Source organism: Rhododendron vialii, chromosome 7a (assembly GCF_030253575.1).
Source record: "Rhododendron vialii isolate Sample 1 chromosome 7a, ASM3025357v1".
In the NCBI taxonomy this organism is placed as follows: Eukaryota; Viridiplantae; Streptophyta; class Magnoliopsida; order Ericales; family Ericaceae; genus Rhododendron; species Rhododendron vialii.
In genome coordinates this window covers 7,907,864-7,931,589 of record NC_080563.1, presented here as the reverse complement: position 1 = coordinate 7,931,589, position 23,726 = coordinate 7,907,864, and the positions used below count along the sequence as shown (strand labels likewise).

At 39.8% G+C, this 23,726-nt stretch overlaps 2 protein-coding genes and 2 long non-coding RNA genes across 4 annotated transcripts in view; 1 reads left to right on the top strand and 3 right to left on the bottom strand.

Moving 5' to 3' along the window:
- The window catches only part of LOC131334762 (uncharacterized), a 64,544-nt gene extending 50,576 nt beyond the window's left edge, over positions 1–13,968 (top strand). The window contains exon 11 of the mRNA XM_058369999.1: positions 13,498–13,968. The gene's annotated coding sequence lies outside the window, so the exon portion shown is untranslated. The remainder of the gene's footprint in view (positions 1–13,497) is intronic.
- LOC131334780 (uncharacterized) lies at positions 2,447–4,069 on the bottom strand. The gene is made up of 3 exons (XR_009202278.1): positions 3,798–4,069; positions 3,431–3,484; positions 2,447–2,565 (listed from the first exon to the last, which is right to left on the bottom strand). It is a non-coding gene; the product is annotated as an uncharacterized LOC131334780 (long non-coding RNA).
- On the bottom strand, positions 4,395–11,826 carry LOC131332612 (putative disease resistance RPP13-like protein 1). Its single transcript, XM_058366911.1, has 4 exons — positions 8,058–11,826; positions 7,037–8,015; positions 4,541–4,722; positions 4,395–4,431 (listed from the first exon to the last, which is right to left on the bottom strand). Exons 1-4 carry the CDS (start codon positions 11,450–11,452, stop codon positions 4,395–4,397), a joined length of 4,593 nt encoding a protein of 1,530 aa, XP_058222894.1. The 5' UTR covers positions 11,453–11,826.
- Positions 13,969–20,290: 6,322 nt separating the features above from the next.
- LOC131334776 (uncharacterized) lies at positions 20,291–22,199 on the bottom strand. Its single transcript, XR_009202275.1, has 3 exons — positions 21,919–22,199; positions 21,018–21,099; positions 20,291–20,595 (listed from the first exon to the last, which is right to left on the bottom strand). It is a non-coding gene; the product is annotated as an uncharacterized LOC131334776 (long non-coding RNA).
- Between the last annotated feature and the right edge of the window lie 1,527 nt (positions 22,200–23,726).

Below are 23,726 nucleotides of genomic sequence, written 5' to 3'. Positions count from 1 at the left end.
TATTGAGAGATGAATGAGAAATTGTCTCTTAAAGTGGATTTTGGACCAACAATAGTGCACAGTTGGATGGTCAAAGCTGGGTTGATTACCCAGAGTTATTGCTCACGATTGTGTATTCAATTTCGAGAATAATAACTGTATCAGTTTTATTCTAGAATTGAATTGCGGAATCAATTCCCCTATTGATTATTGGCTCCTCCATGAATATTTGTATTTATTGTCGTATTGATAGCAGAGGCTCCTCCTTCAGCTATTTAAGGGGACCTCTACCTTTGGTTTCAACACACCGAAAACAATCCAAAGCATCTCTACTACTTCTTCTGCAATACAATTGTTCTTTTCGAGAGAGAGAGAGAGTACAGACACAAGTTGGTTCGACGGGCAGTCTATAGTGGTGCTCCGGCAGCTGAGTGGTAACTGAGTCAACCCTGGGAGACGAACACCGACACAACCTCTAGCACCAGTGAGGCGGCGAATTTGTCTTAAGGGCACCGTTGAACAAAATGGGTCTCGGTTTGGAATGGCTAATACTATTTTACAGTTTATGTCTATATTTCATATTCTGTAATTTTGTATTTCATGTTCATGTTGTAAGTTCCAGAAATTAGTAAAATCGTTTACTGTTTTTCTTTACTGTTTTCCTACGATCTTAAGACAAAAAAAATTCTATGAAATTGTGGGAATCCAAACCAATATTTTTTTTATAGCAAGATGGGCACAATATCCAATACCCTCCGAACTCCAAATTACCCATAAATAAATGTGCGGAAGCTATTTGACACTAGAAAATAAATAAAATGAAAATGACCCTAGAGGTCTAAACTACAGGTCCTGAAATGCCATAAAGTCCACTACAATACTCCATAAACTAACCGGAGAAAAAAAAGTGGAATAAATCCGTCAGTTGAAATCTCAATGAGTAATTAAGCATGCTAAGGGTAAAGAATACAAAGTGGCCTAAGTATAAGTGAACGATTACTGAGGGCTTCTTCAAAGAAATTGTTTCAAATAATCAAGGTCGATGACTCAATGAATGTCATCAACAAACCACATATCGAACGTACGAGGAAGTCCAACGGCTCAACAAATAGTGCTCACGACCTGAATTTCTTCTTATGCTGCTAATTGTCGATCGCCCGTAACTCTTTCGACCAGACAAAAAAGCAAGGGTCAACATATGCTAAAGAATCATTTTCCAGGCAATAATATGCACTGTACTCCAAATGAAAAAAGAAAAATGCAAAAGCTTGGCAAAGAGCTACAACTTCTTCTTAAGAATTGAAGACCATAACTTCTGGAGTACGATTCCACAACTGGAATGTCTAAAGTAAGAAGGAAAAAAAAATCAAAAAAGAACAATGAGACTATAGTGTACACTAGGCAAACATCCCATAAACACTTCAAAGCTAGTGCAACACCAAGTCCTAACCAAAGCAACGCGCGGTCACGGGTCACACTTTCTTAATTTTGGTTATGGTTTGGTCTTTGTTACGCTTAATTATTGGTACACATTATTTTATTATCGGTAATCTGCTAGTAACCCGTTTAGCAGGTCACCGGGAATAGTGAAGATTTTTAAGACCAAACTCAAACGTTACGAAGACCATAACCAAACGTAACTGTGACCATAATCAAACATAACAGAACCAAAGTCACACGTAATTAATGGGGCGTATGGTAAACCCCATTTGGATGGTGCGTAGTAGGTACCATAGGTTTTTCCTTGCATAATTCGTTTCTCGGACATTGAGGTGCTCATTAAGCTAGTTTAGAAGTTTTACCCGTTATCTTCGTATGCTAGGTCTGGATCTGATGTATATCTGGTTCATATGTTCATCTTTCTGTCTGTATATTTATTTTGTTCTATTTTCGTGATTGTCGAAAGGTTTTGTAACCATTATGTAATAACAGAAGAGGGCATAACCCATCCTACATGTATCGGCCCATTGCGGATTTTTATCTCGCGAATGATTTGATAGTCATGGGAATATCACGGATAATAGTATAGCTCTAATGAACGCAAAAAGGTGATTAAGAAAAAAAAACGTCAAAATTTCTATTGATACGAGAGATAGGCGTTGCAAGAAGGCATAATTCAAAATGATATTATGAAGTACGAATCTAGTGGCTAAAAGTCTTACAGATCATTGGGAACGATACCAAATAAATAGAGGAGGATTAATAAACGAGAGTGTTGGGGGAAGGTGTCACGCCCCAAATTCTCAAGCATGATTGGCCGTGTACCATGAAGTATTCATGAGACACGAAGCCTAATTAAAAATATTTTTAGCAACTTTAAACAAATAATGAAAAACTGGATATTTTATTACAATAAAATGCGCGACACCAAACCAATATTTTCTTAAGCAAACGACACATTATCTGATATTTTTCAATCTCCAAATTCCACAACGAATTGCATTTAAAAAAAGTGCAGAAGCTAATAAATAAAAGTGGGGATACTTTTTGACAACAGAAAAGAAATAAAAATGCAGACGTCCTAGAGGTCCAAACAGAAGGTCCCGACAATGCCACAGAGCCCACTACAATGCTCCATGAACTAACCTGAAAAAAAAAATTGGAGTAAATCCGTCAGCTGACGAGCTCAGTGAGTAGTTAAGCATGCTAAGGGTAATAATACAAAGTGACATACGTATAAATAAATGATAACATGGGCTCTAAAGAAATGGTGTCAAATTAAGAAAGGTCGAAGGTTCAACGAATAATACCAACAAACTAACAAATTCAGTGGCTCAGCAAATAATATCAAAAGATGAATGATTGAATAACGAATTATCACAACAACAATCGAATAATGATAACAACCATTTAATACCAACAGCCTACTCAACAATATCGGAACGAGGAACAACAATAATGAGGTAGTCCAAACCAAAGTGGGAACCATATCTTCCAACTACCAAGTACCAAATGCCAAATATTTTCTCAGGGCTTTACCCGTTGGATCCAACACCGTACTTAGAGTCACCACAGAATGGCACCTGGGACCTTTTACCTAAGCCAATCCGAGATTAGGTCACAGGGTATTTCACAAGTCTTTTCCCTAGCGGCCAAAGTCACCACGATATCTCAAGGGTCTTTTCCTTGGACTTTAATAAATATAAACATAGTCCATGGTCCCAAAAACAAATAGAACAACGGCAAGCCGGAGGCACCTGCACCAGGATTATTCTCCGTGTCGTTGCAAAGTCACAATAATATTATGGAGCAACAAGAAAAATATGGGCAATCCAACAATCGAAAATATCATCAATAAACCTTGTATGCCAAAGGGTACGTCAATCGTCAATAAATATGAGAGCGATGAATAAGAACATCACTTATCGAATTACGACGAATAAACGAATTGTCAAGAACAGATAGGCTCAAGGAGAATCCAAAAGAAGGGATCACATGTTTAACCACTCACCTCGGATTCGAAAAATGATATCACGATTGCTATGCAACTGTAACAGCGCCTAATCTGGATAGAAGTATACAAAATCATAATTAATCATATGATGCCGAACTGCTAAATATAATACTCCAAACCTATACTAGCATTAACTAAGTACTAGGATTGCTAAAGCCTAAACCTAGATTTATTAAGTCATCAGAATCATGACCACTAACTAAACCCACGCACAAATCATATCATATACACATACACCACTACCATCCATTCCTCTCGGCACACAGCTGAACAAAAACCCACATAAATTATTACTATAGAAGGCCGTACATTGAGGATCAATAACAATAAAAATAATAATGTTCAGGATAAAGAGTAGACTGACCCAAGGTATTGAAATGCTATTCGAATCCGCCGCAACGCTCAACACTTCAGTCCGTTCTCTCTCGTCTCTCTGATTCTGATGTATAAAACCCTTGCTCTCAATGTTTATACTTTATATAAAAATAAACCTCTCTCTCATTAACAATATATAAATACCCTCACTAATTGGCCCAACTAGAATTTTAGAGATTAAATCAACCCAATAAAAATAAACGGCCCAATACTATAATGTTCTCACAACTCCACATATACATAAAAATTACTATAAGTTATTCGAGTTTTGTTTTTATTAGAAAGAAGTTTGAAATAGAAAAATGAAATAATTGAATTATTTGTGTCAAAAAATTTTTTTTTTTTAACCGAAAAAGTGGTATGTCACAAAAGGGAAGTAGAAAGAACAACAGAAACAAAGGCGTATATATAGGCACCACACAAACAATTTACCTTAATAGTTCGTCACTACAAGACTTGAAATTTAACGATGACGCAAATACGAACATAGAGATATATTTTGACCATTCAATTGAATACATCCTGAGCTCTGAAAACACATTGAGACTTGAGATCATTGCAACCCGAAAATTCACCATGCTAAACGTCAAATGATTGGTTCCAAAAACGTATCAGCTGAAGGGCTGCAAAATTTGAGAAATGTGAGAAAGTTAGCACAAGCTTTGGATAAACCCTAGTCAAATACTTGATTCATTAGTATTTGCTGAAAGAATCAGAAGCAAAATAAAAAACCAAATGCATAAAGATGCTCCACGGTTTATAAAATTGTCTGAAGACAAAATATAGGCCAACGGCTTTATGCAAACGTCTGATGCCATTTGACTACTCTTGTTTGCCATCCGATATAGTCGTGCATGGAAAGAAATGTAAAAATAGGCCATGCTTTGTGCCAGAGTTTTCGACTTGTGCTTGTGCTAAAATCTCACACTAGTGGATTTTCATAAAGCACATGATAAAAGACATAAACTAAAAGAATTTTCTAATGGCAACTATGCAGATAACACACTTTTGGACAGAGAAAATTAGGAGTGTTAAAAGTTATGGAAGGATTGAATACCGTGTCCCTTCATCTTGTTGCAAAGTATCACTTGAGAAAATGACATTCCAAAGAAGTATGACACAATCTCCACTTCTCAGAACTGCATGCAGTAGTGCAAACATGCAAGAAAATAAATCCCTTGATCTATCATATCTAGTCATGAATCACAATAATAAAAGAAAACACCTATAATCTTAATAACTTGACTGCAATTTTATCTTAAGGCACCAAAATAAATTATCATGTAGACATTGAGAATCAATCATTTTACTGATTATAATATATTATAAATCACGCTCACCGTTTCTTTATTTATGATAGCAAATATGGTCTCTCTCTCTCTTTTGTCTCTTATGACAAAAATTATACAACGTCAAATTGTAGAACTATTTATTGTCATACTCCATTAATCCTTTAAACAGTTTATATATATATATATATATATATATATATGCCATTCGTTAATCCTAATCTAGTCTATCCTAGGGGACTTGGGGAGGGAATATGTGCTTACGGGAATCAAACTCTGCCCATGTGCATTGGAGTACAAGTGAGGTAGCAATTGCACTCCACTTCGCTTGCCAATTTTATCACAATTGAAAGTGTTAAAATGTAAATTAGTCAACAAATTAAGGACCAAAATTAGTGTCTAAAAATCGATATCTGATGATATATGCGCGCGTGTGTGTGACTGTGAACCATGTGGCGTGTGGTAGGAGTGGGTCGACCATGAAATGTACATTACAGAGTAGTATATCCCAGAATCAGTTGTGCATAGAGGTGACAATCTCAACTTATATTTTTCTAACCCGCCCAATTCGTCCATTTATAACCCAACCCAACCTACCCATACTATATAATTGGTTGATATGAGTTCAACCCATATAAACCCATATTTTTATGGGTTTAGATGGGTTAAAAATGGATTCAATATGGGTTTGAATTAAAAAACAGTCTGTTTCCTTGTCCCGCCTCCTATACGGCTCTACCAGACAAAACCATTTTTCGGTTTCATTATTCAATCATCTCTCTCTCTCTCTCTCTCTCTCTCTCTCTCTCCCGTTTCTCTCTTTGACTATTAGTCCACCACATTTTGATTCCACATTTTGGCTAATGCGTTCTCTTAAACTTAATTTAAATTTGCGAATTTTGTCTTTATTTGAATTTTTTAGTTTTACGTCAAACTTTTATGGGTTATTGATTCGTCTCGACGAGAAGAATCGGAAAAGTAAAAAAATTTACTTTTACCCAAGTATTTTGAGAAATAACCACTTTTTAGCAAAATAAGTGACATTTTTTTTTGCTAAAAAATGGTTATTTCTCAAAATGCTTGGGTTAAAGTAAAAAATTCTTACTTTTTCAATTCCTCTCATCGAGAAGAATCAATAACCCACAAAAGTTTGGCGCAAAACTAAAAAATGTGAAAAAAATTCAAATAAGGACAATTTTTAGATTTAAGTTCAAGAGAACGCACTTAGCGCTCTCTAGAATATTGGAGGTGGCTTCAGTGGACGCAACGAAGACCGAAACTATACAATCGGTGGAATCCTCGTCGAAGTTATGCTATTGTTTGGAAATGGAAAAAAAAGTAATAACCTGATTCTTTAAATTTTTTTAGCCTCTAACTCCCCGTCGAAGTTATCTTGTCGTCGTTTATTTTTCGATCCCAAAAAGTACGAGACAAAAATAAAGTAAAATTGAATTTCGACACTTTTAAGCCTAAAATGGGTTCAATACTTGTTTTTTGAATGGTGTGACGTGATCGATGGATTTTGTGTGTATGGATTTTGTGTGTACGTAGTTGATGGGGTCAAAAATAAAATTGAGGTCTAAGATATATTTGAAAACGACAGAAAATGAAGGGAACGGGCGGGAGGGGGGAGAAGAGAGAGAGAGAGAAAGAAAATGGGTTGGGTTGGGCGGGTTTGAGTTCGGCTTGACCCATATTCAACCCAACCGTTTCAACCCATTTAATATTTGACCCGTCCACATTTGACTAGCAACCCTTTCAACCCGTCTAAACCCGCCTATTTCCCACCTCTAATTGTGCAAACCAGCCAAGACATTTTCAGAAAAAAACAAAACCAAGAGAAGATTTATTAATTAGTTTAGTGAACGGAATTAATAGCTTTATTGGCTTGATATATATAAGGAGAAGTGGATATTAGTTTTTTTGATGTAAAACGCACCTGGGGCATAGTATCTTGGAGTCTGCCGTCTATGGTGACTTGAGGGATGTGAGAAATGAGGGGCCAATATTGGCCTTTCTTCTTCTTTTCACACCTCGCTTTCAGTAAAGGACATGTGTATATCCACAATACCAAAAGTGAGGGAGGCAGACGGAATGCTTGATCCTCTGCAGAAAACGATTTGACGTTGGGGCAAAAATGGATCGACAATTCCGAAAGTGAGGGAAGCTGCCCTAGCTCTGTAATGGTCGTGAGCTTGGGGCATCTCCAGATTTCAAGTCTTTCAAGAGAGGGGAGGTTTTGAAAGTCCTTGCAATAGAGCTTCTCCAGATTTGGGAACTCATAGATAAGCAGGGTGGTCAGAGAAGGGGGCAACCACTGCATCATCCCATCTTTTTCTTCTGGTGGAAATGACGTCCCGCCGTAACGTCCGAGGTCAAGAGCTGTGAGGGAGGACAATCTATGTAAACCCCACTCTGATCGGGGCTTATTACCCATGTCCAGATTGACGATTCCAAGCACAGTGAGGTTGGTGAATTGTGCATTGTTCAGAATGCAAGATACGAGTCCTGTAGCTGAAGCACAATTATCTACAGACAACTTTTGAAGAGAAGTGAGGTTCTTATAGACACGGTATGGTGGGCCCTTGAGTTTTTTGCATCTGTAGATCTCCAATTCCCTTAGATTGGTTGCGGTGAACCATCCTTCCGGAATGCATTCCAAATTATCACAATCATATATCTTCCATTGTCTGAGATTCCTGAGAAATCCACCGTTATAATTATTTTGCATCAGATCCGGCAAGGATTTGAGGCTCTTACAGCTGTTAATTGACACATATTCAAGAGATGGACAATTGATTTTCATCCCTTCCTCTGCCAGTACTGACTCCAGATTTCTACAATTATAAAGCCACAGTGATTTGAGAGTGGGCGGTAGCCCAGTTTTGGAACAACTTAAGTACGTGAGCGATGGACACCTACTTACTCCCAATATCTCAAGACTATTCAGCATCGTCAACTCTGGTACGGACCGCAGAGCGACACAATCCCTAATGCGAAGTGTTGTTAGAGTAGATGGCAAACCTTCCTTGGGAAAAGAGATGAGACATGGACAATCGAAGATGATAAGATCTTGAAGATATTTGAGGTTGTGCAGCCCCCGTGGTAGTCTCTCCAGCTTTTCACAATATGTTATTTCCAAATGCTCCAGCATCATTAAGTAATGCAGCTCCTCATGCTGTTGTAGCCCTTCCTCATTCTCTTCGTTTTCGTCTTCTTCACAAAACGAAATAAGTTGAGGGCATTTTTTAATCTCTAAACGTCGGAGGGCAGGGAGTCGGTGTCTCCGTCTCACGTCATTCTTCCACAGTGAGGTGAGTTCTTGACAACCACGGATAAAGAGTTCTTGGAGTCCCGTCAGCCCTTGAAGAAACCAACCAGGTAGGCATCTAAGACCCTGTATATTTTCAACTGTAAGGGAAATCAGCGAGCTCAAATGGCTATACCTTGCATTTTCCAACGTTGCTTCATTACCCACTTCTGGATTCCTAGAGTCCGGAATCAAAACATGTGTGAGAGATAGAGAAATGAGTGCCTTAAAGTGGAGCGTGTTCCTCACTTGATTCAGCTCTGTAGGGCTTGGAGCCCATGCAAAAACCAACAGTGGGCACTCTTTAATCTCCAATTTTTTTAAGCGAGGAAGATTTTCGGGCAATTTACCCAAAAGCTTGGGACACCTTTTAATGGAGAGCTCTGACAATCGTGAAAATGCTTGAGCACCTACCTCAACTTCAAATGGAGACCAGTCTTTCCATTTAGGCATGTCCTCAAAGGTCAAAAACTCTAGATCTGGGAAGGGATGTGAGCAGCCGAACCCATAGAACTCAGGTCCAATGTTCTGTAATGTTTTCATACCTTGAATGTGAAGTTCTTTAAGTGAGGATAATTGACCCAGTGGTGGCAAGCAAATGCACTTTTCACAGTTTTGGAACTTCAAGGATACCATATTACAGAACAAAGAATTTCCCACCCAAGTCGGAAATGTTAGGCCATGGTAACCAATAATGGTAAGCTCTTTTAGCTTATTGTGAGGTCTTAGCAAGTCAAACACTTTTGATTCAACACTTCCATTGCAAGAATTATCTGATATATTACTCCATTTCATCAACAGGACATCTAAGCCTTGTTTATCCTTTAAGTTGGCCATGCTGGCATCCAGAGCATCAGCCACATTCTCCAAGCCTGATATGCAAAGAGTCCCTCTAAGATGAATCAAGTTTTCCAACTCATTTATGGTAGACCCCTCATCTTGGCTGATAACAAAGTTTGATAATGTCTGGAGACATGTCAATTCACCTATTTTTGGTGGCATTTCTTGTAAAGAATCTGCACCAGTAAGATCAAGATGCCGCAAGTTAATAAGATTACTCGTGTTTGTAGGCAACTTGCTGAGATTTTTACAGTTTCTCAATATTAGTGTTTGTAGGTTGTAAAGAGTGCTTATTGATTCCGGTAATGTGGCAATCAAGGCACATGAAAGGTCAAGGAACCTCACATGTTTCATATTTCCAATCGAATTCGAAAGTTCATAGATTCGATATCTTCTCAAACTAAGCACGCGTAAACGACTAAGACTCGGCAACAAATGGAGGGGAACATCGCTTGTTAAAAAGGATGACCCGTAGTTGGTACCTCGATCTCCCAATCCAAATGGTAAAAAAGACCGCAAATTTTTGGCTTTTCGGAAGGCCTCAAACCTTTTTATGCCATCACAATAGCCACGTAAGTAGGATGAATGACGAGCGTTAGTTATATTTTTATCATCCTTATTGTTTTGAAGCTTGTCATCCAGCCTAAAATAAGTTCTCCTTGCGACAAACTGAGCTAAATCGTTGATGAGGTCATGCATCACAAATAGCGAGAATCCACTACTTGATGGCTGAAATAAAGATCTCGATAACAATTCGCGGAAGTACTCACATCCAAGATCTTCCATTTGTTTATGCCCTGTTGGCTTCTGTATTAAGCCTTCTGCCATCCACCAGAAAACGAGTTCCTTCTCCTCAAATTCGTAATCCTTAGGCAGTACGGAACAATATCCAAAACACTTCTTCAAATGTGAAGGGAGGTGATAGTAGCTTAATCTCAAAGCTGGAAGAATGTCACTTTCCTTGTCCGATAACTCCCACATTTTACTGTTCAATACGTCTTCCCATTCGTCATCTCTCAATTTACACCGTAGAAGTCCACCGAGAGTCCTCGCAGCCAAGGGCAATCCTCCACATTTTTTCACAATTTTTCGACCAAGTGAAACTAAATTTGGACTTTCATCTATATTTCTATTCTCAAATGCATGTTCTGTAAACACCGACCAACAATCATCCTCTGATAGTTCCTTCAGGGGATGATGATATGTATCGGTTCCGGCCATCATGAATGCAACATCCCTATTACGCGTCGTTACTATTACTTTACTTCCTAAGGCTCCAACATTAAAAGGACTCTTTAAACATCTCCAATCACCGTAGTTTTTGTTCCAAACGTCATCTAGAACAATCAAGAACTTCTTACCATCCAAAGCCTTTTTCAATTGAACTTGAACTTCATTCAAGGTTTTATAATCGCGAGTGTGAGTGGCAATAGACTCTAGAATCGCTGTTGTCACTCCCATAATGTCAAACTTTTCAGAAACACAGACCCACACTTTGATTTCAAAATGTCTCTCAACCATTTCGTGGTTATAGACCATTTGAGCAAGGGTGGTCTTCCCGACTCCCCCCATGCCCACAATCGGAACAACATCAACTTTTACATCACTCAATTGATCACGCAGGAGCAACTCTATTATCGCCTTTTGATCCCCATCTCTACCGTACAAACGAGTTTCGTGCATCAAAGATGAAGTGGGTGGTATTTGTGGAGATCTACCTGCAGAGTGTCCCGCACCAACAATTTGCAAGTGAAGCCCCGTTCTTCGGTCAAAGAGATCCTTCAACCTCATAGTCATCTCATCCATCTTGGACCTCATTCTAAAATCTGAAACCAGGGTGCTCGGATTGAAACGCGTACAACAAGTAGGTATGAGGGCACGTACCTTGCTGGTGCTGCCTCGAGACTCCTTCTTCAACACTTGTTGCCGCAAAGCTTCGGTGGAGAACTCGTCTAGCATGTCGTCCAGATCATAAGCCAAGTCCTCGAGATCCTCCAGCCACCGTTGGATACCCCTTTGATTGGTCCTCGTTTGCTTCTCTTCAGCATCAGCTAGCATGGCATCGATTTGTTCCAACATTGTGCTCCATTTCGTGAGCAGAGCATCAATCTTCTCCCTCCGTGCAAAGCTCAACAACTCTTGGGAGGTCAATACACTGACCAGCCCCTTGACGAAAGCACCAAGAAAGATTTCAGCTACAACCATTGTTTCTTTTCGCCCTCTGATGAAAGATGAGCAAAAAAGGAAGAAAGACAATAATGCTGTGTAGATTTTCAGAACCCAAACCAAACTTTAGTGATATGGGTGCGTTTAGGGCACGCCTGATTGGTTATGGAGAATGCATGGGCCGTGGTGGTGCCCATAAGCACTGAATCATATCTCAAACCGAGCCATGCTATGGTTGATTGATTATAGAACGAAGTCTATTCAAAGTCACATCTTACTTGTTTTCTTAGCTGTGACCTACGAACCACTACACAATTATTTACCCTTGTTTATCTTTTCAATTCTGTGTGATATAGAACGCATATAAAAGCCAAAGCAGAGAGCCAATTAGCACAACTCTAAACAATAAATAAAAGAAGGATAGACTATGTATGCTTGAAATCTCTCATTGGAGTGAGGAAGTGAATAATGGGATCTCCACGAAAGAAATATTATAACGATGCCATGTCTATGGGAGTTGTTCGGAACACGCGGGAACTGGCCCGAAATACAGCCTGTCGAAAATCATTGGAAATTCAAAAAGATTTAAGTTAGACTGGCCAGGTCTTAGCTCATTGATTTAGGCTCTGTTTGTTTGGGGTGAAAATGTTTCCCCAAAAGTATATTCCTAACTTTTGGTGTTTGGTTTCCGCGGTAAAAGATTTTTGCCACAAACCAGTGTAAAATTATTTACAGCTGAAATCTTGGTAAGTCATTTTCCTACCGATGATTCCACCGTTGCAAATCAAGAGCGCTATACTAGTCTACATAGAGTGAAGGTACCATAGGGTACAAACTGCAGAGATACGTACATTGAAAGTAATGACGCCATGTTTGTGACTATTAAAGAGGCAATAAGTTAGGCCCTCATTCGTACTGCTTAGAACAGGGGCGGGAACTGAGAAGGGCCGGAATACTCGGACATGCCAAAATGAGGTCACTCGACTGAACCGCTTTCCTCTCAAAACGGGCTGTATGGTACGAGATTAATAACATTGTTTTGAAGGCAAACTGGAGGTCAGCTAGGAAAGACTTAAGAGGATAATAAACATTTTTTGGTTCATCATTCACTTGACCACCCAGAATAGTTAATAAACATTCTAGTCAGGACCGGCTCATAAATTTTAGAGGCCGGAAGCAAACCTCTTGAATGAGGCCTTCCTATATCTTTCCTCCCCTTCAACTCCTCAAGCGTTTGTGTTTCTTTCTTTTTCTTTTTTGATCGGCTGCTCTGCTTTTCTTTTAGGAGTTCTTTTTTTCTAATTCCATCTAACTATAAAAAAATTGATATTCCAACATAGATGACAGCGTAAGAGATAGGGCCTGATTGAGTACTTTGCAATCACCGAACTGAAAATATCTTCCAGGCTCCAGCCGTCTCTTTTTTTTTTTTTTTTTAACGTCTTAGTGTTACTAATGAGTAATTCCATCATTTGGACCTATTTTGTGACTCCTAAATTTCAATTGGTCCTATTTTGTGTAAAGGATGCTAGTGCAATTTTTTTTTGACCATATATATATATATAGGGATCATAAAATTTTGAGAGCCCTCGTTTTTAATTTTTTTGGGGGGCCAGAAGCGCGGGCTTCCCCAGCCTTGGCCATAAGCCAGCCCTGATTCTAGTGTATTGTATGTACCTCAATTGTTGGCGATGGTTACACCATTTCGCATGGTTTCATTTTAGTTTTGCTTTCTTTTAATTTTAAGGTTTGCTTCGTCTATTTGTGCTTTTGAAGTTAAGAAATAAAATTCCCCTTTCTTTACACGATCCAACACTATAAAAAAAATGAGCGACAATGACAAAAAAATTGTCACTGAGCTGTCACTAAAAGTGTGTTGCTAAAAAATTTTAGTGACAGTTTTTCACCTATAGTGACAACTATATTTTTTAGCAACACATTTTTAGTGACAGCTCAGTGACAACTTTTTTGTCACTGTCGCTCATTTTTTTTGTAGTGCAAGTTTCTTGTTTCCCGTCTACATAGTATTCGTTTGTCAAAGTATAATTAGTTATTATGTCCTTGTGGTTGCTCAATTTCCACGTTGTCTTCATTTTTGTTGTCTAAGAATTGGGGGACTGGAAACCGAAACGTCTGGTCGAACTGGTAATGCGTGATGTCTCTTGACCGTGGATGAGTTAATGGGAACCATTATCTTGAGGAAAATGATTTTGAGGTAAGCGCATGGATGTGGTACGAACCTTAAAAAAGCTATGGAGGAGTGCTTTTCATTTCGTTTTTCTTTCATTTTTTGTGCGGTATTTGTGATGAGATGTGAGATGTAAGACTTGTAACGAGAAAACAAGAACATGACGGCCAAGTGCCGCAATTCTGAGGATTATTTTATTTTTGAGAAAACGCTATCTGAGTTTAGTAAGAGTTTTGTAGCAAGAATAGGGCATATCAGACTTGTTAAGTTGGATCATACTTGAAGTACAGTTGTATTAGCTTGTGAAATAGATAGCATTTACAAGAGTAGTGCTATTCAAATGACGAAGGACCAGTCCCGTTTTATATACTGAATGAATGTCTCCTCTGTGCGTGAAAACTTCGTAGTAATTCTTTTTCTTTGCGAGTATAGCATTTCCAGGGTGAGAGCATTTTGGTAGTCCGGAACAACTTATGGGGGAAATATTTTTCACTTAAAACATTGCTGCCCTAAGTCATCCTAGGTTCCAAATCCAGCTCGCACCGTGATGTTGATGTTCTTGCTGTAGGAAAAATGAAATTTTAACCAAATAGAATTTGGTGAGACCCACATTGCGCGAGGTGGGCCCAAGTAGATTTTAGATTCTGTTGCTAAGGAGTTTAAACCGGTGAAAGAATGAACAAATTCTATTGAGAGATGAATGAGAAATTGTCTCTCAAAGTGGATTTTGAACCAACAACAGTGCACGGTTGGAGGGTCAAAGCTGAGTTGATTGTCCAGAGTTATTACCCATGATTGTGTATTCAATTTCGAGAATAATAACTGTATCAGTTTTATTCCATAATTGAATTGCAGAATCAATTCCCCTATTGATTGAGAGGCTCCTCCACTATCATTGCAGCATTCATGGCAAAGGCTCCCCCTTCAGCTATAAAAGGGGACCTCTACCTTTGGTTTCAACACACTGAAAACAATCCAAAGCATCTCTACTACTTCTGCAATACAATTGTTCTTTTCGAGAGAGAGAGAGAGTACAGACACAAGTTGGTTCGACGGGCGGTCTACGGCGGTCTCCGGCGGCTGAGTGGTAACCGAGTCAACCCTGTGAGACGAATACCGACATAACCTCCAGCACCGGTGAGGTGGTGAATTTGTCTTAAGGGCACCGTTGAACAAAACGGGTCTCGGTTTGGAATTGCTAATACTCTTTTACAGTTTATGTCTACTTTTCATATTCTGTAATTTTGTGATTCATGTTCATGTTGGAATTGCTAATTTTGTGATTCATGTTCTGCATTATTTTCCTACAATCTTAAGACAAATTTCTTTTGGAAAATAGTTTTCGGTTCTTTCTTGTAAAACAGTTTTGTAGATCAAAGTCTGATTTTACATCATGAACAGAGTCGAAGAAGGGAAACAAGGTTTTGTTCTAGTAACAGGTTCTGGAAAACGATATTTGGATCTTTCAATATCTGCACGTACAGTTTGAAATCCTCTACGATATTTGCAAAAGAGTGATTTTGTTCCTTTTCCTCTGTGGCGGTACTTGAAGTATTTAAGTTGCTACTAGTTTGACTTGCCAAAGTTGCTATTAGTCTATAGTATTGTTTTTGCATTTGTTCAAGCAGTAGTGGAATTTGTTTAACGTGCTCCTATTTTGATTAGTTTGCATGTCAGTAGTTTCTCAAAGTTAAATGTTTTGACTTTTACTCTTTATTTCTTCCCGACATCTTTGGAAAATTATTGTACGCTTTCTGCATCGCATGCTAGTATTGCACAGTGGTGACTCGTTTTATGTGCCAGTTCATAGGTTGGGTTGAATCACTAATTTATTCTTTACTGTTCATCACTTTATGGTTTGAATTTTGGACAACTGTTACCGCTTTTCTACTGATTTTGTGGAACATTTGTGGCCAGTTACAGTTTTTGAAAAAAAAAAAAAAAAAGCTGTTACGGTTTGTTCACACCTTCTGGCTTCTGATAGGTTTTTAAGATACTGAGTACAGAACTTGGTTTATTCCTTCTTCCGTTGATTCATTTAGCCATTGGATTAGGTTTGGAATGCCTAATATGCAGATTTTGCAGGAAGAGAAAGGTTCTGTTGTTACAGATTCGGACCAATTTTGGTTGGTGGAAGTCTCTTTAATTGTAACTGAAGGATGGTGCTCGAAACCGTCACGCAAAATAACAGGACATGCATGGTGGTTCGGAGCGTGGTAATTTTCGCGGCTCATGGGTATCTTAGCGGATTGCTCGGCGTTTGCCAAAGCAAAGAGAAAATAAAGAGGATAAACTGTTGGGCTACGGTCTCAGTTAGTCGTACGCAACTCGGCTTCAGATCATTGGCCTCTGGAGTAGTCTACTTAATTGGCTTCGGCCTTGACATTGCTCGGCCACGGTCCTGTGTGTTTGGTCTGCTCAGTGGATACAGCTGCTATACTCGGTTTTGTTAAGCCAAGTGTTTTCGGAAGTAGGTCTAACAAATGGAAATACATGTGACAGTATTGTCCTAAGTGGTTTGACCATCGTTGTTCGGTGCGCCAACAGTGGTTCCTGCGGGAACAAGTACCTCTCATTTAGGAAATGAGCAGGATAGGCAAGTGATTGTCTTGTGAAGGTCCAGGTGATAAAAACTTCCTATCAATGAGTTGAAAGAAAGTACTAAGGCATTGGATTTAATCCACACTGAGGTGTGTGATTTAAGGTTGCCTTCGAATGTGGGGGTGTCTCACAAAAGTAGCTGTACCTCCACCTAAAAAGGAGAAGATAGGGCCAAGGATTGTTAATTGTGTGTTTATTGGTTGCGCACATAACCTATCGGTTTGTTGTGTATGAATCCGAGATACTGGATATTCACAAGAGCACTATCATGGAATCTAGGAATGTGACGTTCTTTGAACACATACTTTTCTTATAGATCCATAAAAGGGTCAAGTTCCGTAAAGCGGACTTTACTGCATATGAAAGCAGTCAAGACCAAGAGGAAGAAGTTGAGGTTGAGCACGTAGCAAATGGGTTAGAACTTCAACATCCTTTGGTCCAGACTTCCTAACGTATCTGTTGGAAAGTAAGCCTCGAACATTCAAGGAAGTTGTGAGCTCTCCTGAGGGTCCTTTATGGAAAGAGGCTATTAAGAGTAAAATTGATTCCATTATGCAAAACCATACGTGAGAACTGGAGGATCTTCCTCCTGGTAGTAAGCCTTTGGGCTACAAGTGGATTTTCAAGAGGAAAATGAAGGCAGATGGATCAATAGATAAGTACAAAGCTAGGCTTGTCATTAAAGGGTATAGGCAAAAGGAAGGCCTAGACTACTTTGATACTTATTCTCCTGTCACCAGGAGCACATCCATTCGAATGATAAACTCAATTGTAGCTCCGCGAAATCTTGAGATACATCAAATGGATGTAAAGACAGCTTTCCTAAATGGCGATTTAGATGAGAAAATCTACATGGAACAACCCGAGGGTTTTTTCGCGCCAAGTCAAGAAGGGAAAGTTTGCAGACTTGTTAGATCTTTGTATGGTCTAAAACAAGCACCGAAACAATGGCATGAGAAATTTGACAATGCTATGATGGTAAGTGGTTTCACAATCAACGAGTGTGAAAAATGTGTATATGTCAAAGACACAGACGAAGGGTACGTCATTTTGTGTCTCTACGTTGATGACATGCTCATTGTTGGTAGTAACGATACGATTATCAAATCTACGAAGAAGATGTTGAACTCGAAATTTGACATGAAAGATATGGGTCTTGCAGATGTAATACTCAGTGTTAAAATCACTAGAACATCTGATGGACTTGCACTATCTCAGTCTCATTATGTCAATAAGATTCTTGAGAAGTTCAGCAAATCTGATACGAGTATAACAAGGACTCCTGTGGATGCAAATCTCCATTTATCCAAGAATGTGGAGGTAGGGGTATCCCAATTGGAGTGTTCTCGGATAATTGGGAGTCTAATGTACCCGATGAGCTGTACAAGACCCGACATAGCCTATTTAGTTAGCAGACTGAGTAGATACACGAGTAATCCAGGGCATGACCACTAGAAGGCGATACTGAGAGTACTACACTATTTAAGGCATACTCGTGATTTGAGACTGCACTATACCAGATATCCAGTAGTACTAGAAGGGTACTGTGATGCAAACTGGATATCAGATATGAAAGACTCGAAATCCACAAGTGGATATGTCTTTACATTTGGTATTGCAGCTGTCTCTTGGAAATCTTCAAAACAGACGTGTATAGCACGTTCTATGATAGAATCTGAATTCATTACTTTAGATAAAGCAACTGAAGAGGTGGAATGGCTACGCCATTTTCTAGAAGATATTCCAAGATGGTTGAAATTTGTGCCAGCAATTTGCATCCGTTGCCATAGTCAATCAACAATAGGAAGGGCACAAAGTAATATGTATAATGGTAAGTCTAGGCATATTTGTCATAGACACAATACCATTAGACAATTACTCTCAACTGAGGTTGTTACTATTGACTATGCGAAGTCAAAGGACAACATTGCGGATCCGCTAACGAAAGGGCTAAACAAATAGTTAGTTAAGAAAGCATCGAAGGGAATGGGGCTAAAGCCTACTATGCTCGTGTTACCGTGATGGAAACCCAATCTAGCTTATTGGAGATCCCAAGATCTAGGTTCAATGGGATAACCTACTTGCGAGTAACGGAGAACGATCACTGTGGAGACATGCTCTCTTACTCATTCCTATGGTGCGAAACAATGATACCTGCAAATGGAAATAGGTTAAGCGTTGGCTTTTAATGACTCTTATGCCCTGGAATGCCAGGCCGGGTATAGCAGGATACCCTTTATAATAAGGTCACCTATGTGAGTATGAAGTGGGACCGCTTCTTTGAGAATTTAGGAAGGCAAAATTCTCGAAAAAATACTTGCAGAATCAGGAAGGGGTGTCATGGCCAAAACGAACCCAACAGTGAGAACTAAACTGTGTTAAGAGGAGTTCCGTGTGATGCTTGTTGTCTTGGTTTACACAAATGGTAGAACAGTTCAAGACAACATGTTCACTGGTCAGCCAGTAAATCCGATAGGTATTCACAAGGGAAGGTTCAAGGCCAAAAGTTACCTATCCTATGCGGAATTTTTCTATTGTACTCTCTCTTGTGTCAGCTTTGTCTCCCGAGTCGAATTCAGCCAATTCATTCATGTAGGGGATTGTTGGAAAAATGAAATTTTAACCAAAAAAAATTTGGTGGGACCCACACCGCGCGAGGTGGGCCCAAGTGGGTTTTAGATACTCCTTACTAAGGAGTTTAAATCGGTGAAAGAAATGAACAAATTCTATTGAGAGATGAATGAGAAATTGTCTCTCAAAGTGAATTTTGGACCAACAACAGTGCACGGTTGGATGGTCAAAGCTGGGTTGATTACCCAAAGTTATTACCCATGATTATGTATTCAATTTCGGGAATAATAACTGTATCAGTTTTATTCCAGAATTGAATTGCAGAATCATTTCCCTATTGATTGAGAGGCTCCTCCACCTTCATTGCAGCATTCATGGCAGAGGCTCATCCTTCAGCTATAAAAGGGGACCTCTACCTTTGGTTTCAACACACTAAAAACAATCCAAAGCATCTCTACTACTTCTACAATACAATTGTTCTTTTCGAGAGAGAGAGTACAGACATAAGTTGGTTCGACGGGCAGTCTACGGCGGTGCTCCTGCGGCTGAGTGGTAACCGAGTCAACCCTGTGAGACGAATACCGACACAACCTCCAGCACCCCTGGTTGGTGATCAGAAGGAAGGATTGTGGAACTGACTCTGAGTTGTATGACATATTATTGTCATGTAACTGTTTCTGTGGAATATTAGCTAATAGTACACGGGAATTCTTTTAGTATATGGTAGTTGTTCATTAGTTTGTTCTTGTCTGTTACTTTTTGCAAGATGCTGCGAAACTATAAAAATAAGAATAATCTAGCACAGTTGGAATTTGGATTTCCGAAGGAAAGCGAAGAGGAGGATGGTATTATTTGACGGTTATCACCATGAACACGCATTATTTGACGGTTACATGGTCACGATGGTATTCATTTTTTCCCTACAATTTTGCTTTGGGATACAACGGGAGAGAATAGCCCAGAGAAAGGGAAAGTGCGCGTTGCAGGTTTCGAAGCCAACTTGGTAAAGCATAAATGGTTAATCACAATGGTAGACATCTTTGAGGGTACAAAGATTCTATCCAAATCTAGAGTAGCCAGCCGTTGCTCAAATTGTTAGATCAAGGGCACGACATCTCATTCCATTATGAAATCACTTGATGCTTGCTCTTGGCTGTATAACAAGATCATCAAGAAATAAAAGCAATAAACCAATTCTTCACCACCAGACATAAATCATCTTCTTGTTTCATGGTGTGCTCGTATCATAGTTGGTCCAGAAAATGAGTAGATTAACACGAGCTTAATGAGGCTTTCACCATCGTTTCGAATGGAGGACGTACACATGGGAATATCATGGGTGGTACTAGTCCACTAAACCACTAATAGTAAAGCTTTAATGAACACAAAAAGCTGATAGAAAAATCCTCAAAATTTCTGTAAATATGCAGGATTAGGCGGAGCCACAAGGCACGATTCAAGCACAATTTTATGAAATATGAGTCTAGTAGCTTAAAAGTCTTATAGATAATTGGAAATGATACTACCAAATAAGTGGAGGACGATTTGATTAAAAAATGAGAGTGTTGCAGGAAGGAAAGTAGGAAGAACAACATAATCAAAGGCATTTAGACACCACATAGCAATTTAACCTTCGAAGTTCTGTCACTACAAGACTTGAAATCTAATGACGCAAATACACACACACATAAAAATATTTTGACTGTCCAATTGGATACATCCTGAGCTCTGAAAACACATTGAAACTTGTGAACACCACAACCCGAAAATTCACCATTCGAAACTCCAAATGGTTGGTGCCAAAAATGTATCAGTTGAAGGGCTGCAAAATTTGAGAAATGTGAGAAAGTTTGGATAAACCCTAGTCAAATACTTGATTCATTAGTATTTGCTGAAAGAATCAGAAGCAAAATAAAAAACCAAATGCATAAAGATGCTCCATGGTTTATAAAATCGTCTGAAGACAAAATATAGGCCAACAGCTTTATGCAAACGTCTGATGCCATTTGACTACTCTTGTTTGCCATCCGATATAGTCGTGCATGGAAAGAAATGCAAAAATAGGCCATGCTTTCTGCCAGAGTTTCAACTTGTGCTTCTGCTAAAATCTCACACTAGTGGATTTTCATCAAGCACATGATAAAAGACATAAACAAAAAGAATTTTCTAATGACAACTATGCAGATAACACACTTTTGGACAGAGAAAATTGGGAGTGTTAAAAGTTATGGAAGGATTGAATACCGTGTCCCTTCATCTTGTTGCAAAGTATCACTTGAGAAAATGGCATTCCAAAGAAGTATAACATAGTCTCCACTTCTCAGAACTGCAGTAGTGCAAACATACAAGAAAATAAAGTTGAGAGCTCTTGATCTATCATATCTGGTCATGAATAACAATAATAAAAGAAAACACCTATAATCGTAATAACTTTTGATTGCAATTTTACCTTAAGGCACCAAAATAAATTATCATGTAGACATTGAAAATCAAACATTTTAATTATTATAATATATTATAAATCACGCTCGCTGTATCTTTATTTGGTCTTTTTTTTTTTTTTGGCACTTGCGTCAAAAATTATCCAACGTCAAATCAAAGAACTATTTATTGTCATACTCCATTAATCCTTTAAACAGTTTGATAACAATAATTTTTTTTTTTTGCTGTTAATCCTAATCTAGTCTATCCTAGGGGACTTGGGAAAGGGATGTGTGCTTATGGGAATCGAACCCTTCCCATATGCATTGGAGTACAAGTGAGGCATCAATTACACTCCACTTCGCTTGCCAATTTTATCACAATTGAAAGTGTTAAAATGTTTGAAAGGGTTGAAATGTAAATTAGTCAACCAATTAAGGACCAAAACTAGTGTCTAAAAATTGATATCTGATGATGATATATGCGTGTGTGTGTGAGAGAGAGAGTGTGAACCATGTGGCGTGTGGTAGGAGTGGGTCGACCATGAAATGTACGCTACGGAGTAGTATATCCCAGAATCAGTTGTGCAAACCAGCCAAGACATTTTCAGAAAAAAACAAAACCAAGATAAGATTTATTAGTTAGTGAAAGGAATTAAGAGCTTCATTGGCTTGATATATATAAGGAGAAGTGGATATTAGGTTTTTTTTGATGTTAAACGTACCTGGGGCCTAGTATCTTGGAGTATGTGGTCTATGTAGACTTCAGGGATGTGAGAAATGAGGGGCCAATATTGGCCTTTCTTCTTTTCACACCTCTCTTTCAGTAAAGGACATCCGTACATTTCCAAATGCATAAGCGAGGGAGGCAGACAGAATGCTTGATCCTCTGTAGAAAACGATTCGACGTTGGGGCAACCACCGATCCACAGTTCCGAAAGCGAGGGAAGCTGCCCTAGCTCTGTAATGGTCGTGAGCTCGGGGCATCTCCGGATAACAAGTATTCTGTAGCAGGCCGAGCAAAATGGCTCGGGCCATTCCGAGCGTGATCTAGTATTACTTTCAACTCCAAGACATCTTTCTTTGGACTTTCGGATCAGCAACCGTAGCCGAAGGTCCCTGTCGCCGAGGGTTCGTCTAAATTACTCCTCCTTTCATGGTTCATTCCCTACACCTGCTCGGGGTGGAAGATACGTTCGTTTGGATAGATGCCGAAGGTCCCACAACATGCTCGGCACCGAGCATGGCTTGGCCGACGATCCAACTCACCCGCATCAGAACAGCAACCATGGCTATGATGATGGTTGTGACGTCATCCGAACGGTTATGAGGACAATGATGGTGGCACGTGAAGGTGCCAGCTCATCTTGAAAACGGTTGCAAAACCCTAAACGTGATGCAACAGTGACATCAGCCGACGCGTGTCAAGCGTTGGTGCAATCTTGGAGACCAAGCGAAGGGTTTCCTATAAATATCCCATTATGCCTTCTTGGAGGAGGTATGCGAAAACAAAACCCTAGCTCCCAATCTCTAACTCTTCCTTACAAGCAAACTGACTCTTGCACCGGAGGGCCATCCCGGAGAACCTCCGGTGTGGTCTTTTAGTCGTGCTTCGTTTTGCAGGACTGATCAAGGAGATAGGAGCTAACCAAGAACCCACATTCAGAAAGTACGAACCATCCAAAACGGAGCCCCACAATTTGGTGAACCCGACGTGAACTTGATTCTCAGATCCACGGCGGCTCCTCCACCTCGACCGCCTCGTTCGTACCTAAAAACCTCACCACTCGAGATCTCCACCAGTCTCCTCCAAAGAACAATGGGCGGAGCACCACCACCACCTCTTCTCTTTCAACCCCTCAGTTCCTCTTTGCACATCACCTCTGAAACTGGTATCAACGCTGCCTCCCCATCTCACCCTCCTGGATTTACTCCTCCAGGCGTGAGCTCTTCCATCCAACGTCCAGTGGGCCTGAGTGAAGATGCTCTAGCATACGTACAAATGCTAGAACAGCAACAAGAACAGACCAACGCTGATGTAGCCCTCCTACGAATGGAAATCGAAAAAATTAAAGCCAAAGAATTTCCAACGGCATCCCACTCCGGATCTCAGGGTCGGCGCCGGAGAGGAAATCTGCCACCCCTTCCTCCTTTGGGTGTTGATGCGCGGCCAAAAAGAATCTCAGTCCACGACCGCCTTGACCCACCATTGACAGACCATCGAACTGGGGATAGCGCTCGCCTTAGGCAGCAGCTCTCACCAGTTCATAAACGTCTCGGCAATGGTGCGGGACATGGAGGCAGAGAAGGACGACGAGAGGGGAACCCGCATACTGTTTTCTCAAGTTCATCGGCTGGAGACGAATACTCCCAGGGCTCCCAAAGCTACGATACCGTGGAATTCCAAGACAACGATCAGGCTCTCATCCTGTACAAATCCGAACGGCAAAGAAGCCGAACACCGAGAAGAAACGGGAAAGGTCCCCAGAGCCATCGGATCGAACATGATGAAGTCCCTCAGGAAAAGGCCCAC

What these genes read in the sequence shown, in the direction of transcription:
- LOC131332612 (XM_058366911.1), bottom strand. Translation starts at nt 11,452, where the DNA reads ATGGTTGTAGCTGAAATCTTTCTTGGTGCTTTCGTCAAGGGGCTGGTC. An exon ending in GCTCTGCGGTCCGTACCAGA is followed by an intron (nt 8,016 to 8,057) that starts GTTGACGATGCT and finishes GGGAGTAAGTAG; the next exon opens with GTGTCCATCGCTCACGTACT. An exon ending in TCCAAGATACTATGCCCCAG is followed by an intron (nt 4,723 to 7,036) that starts GTGCGTTTTACA and finishes GTGAGATTTTAG; the next exon opens with CACAAGCACAAGTCGAAAAC.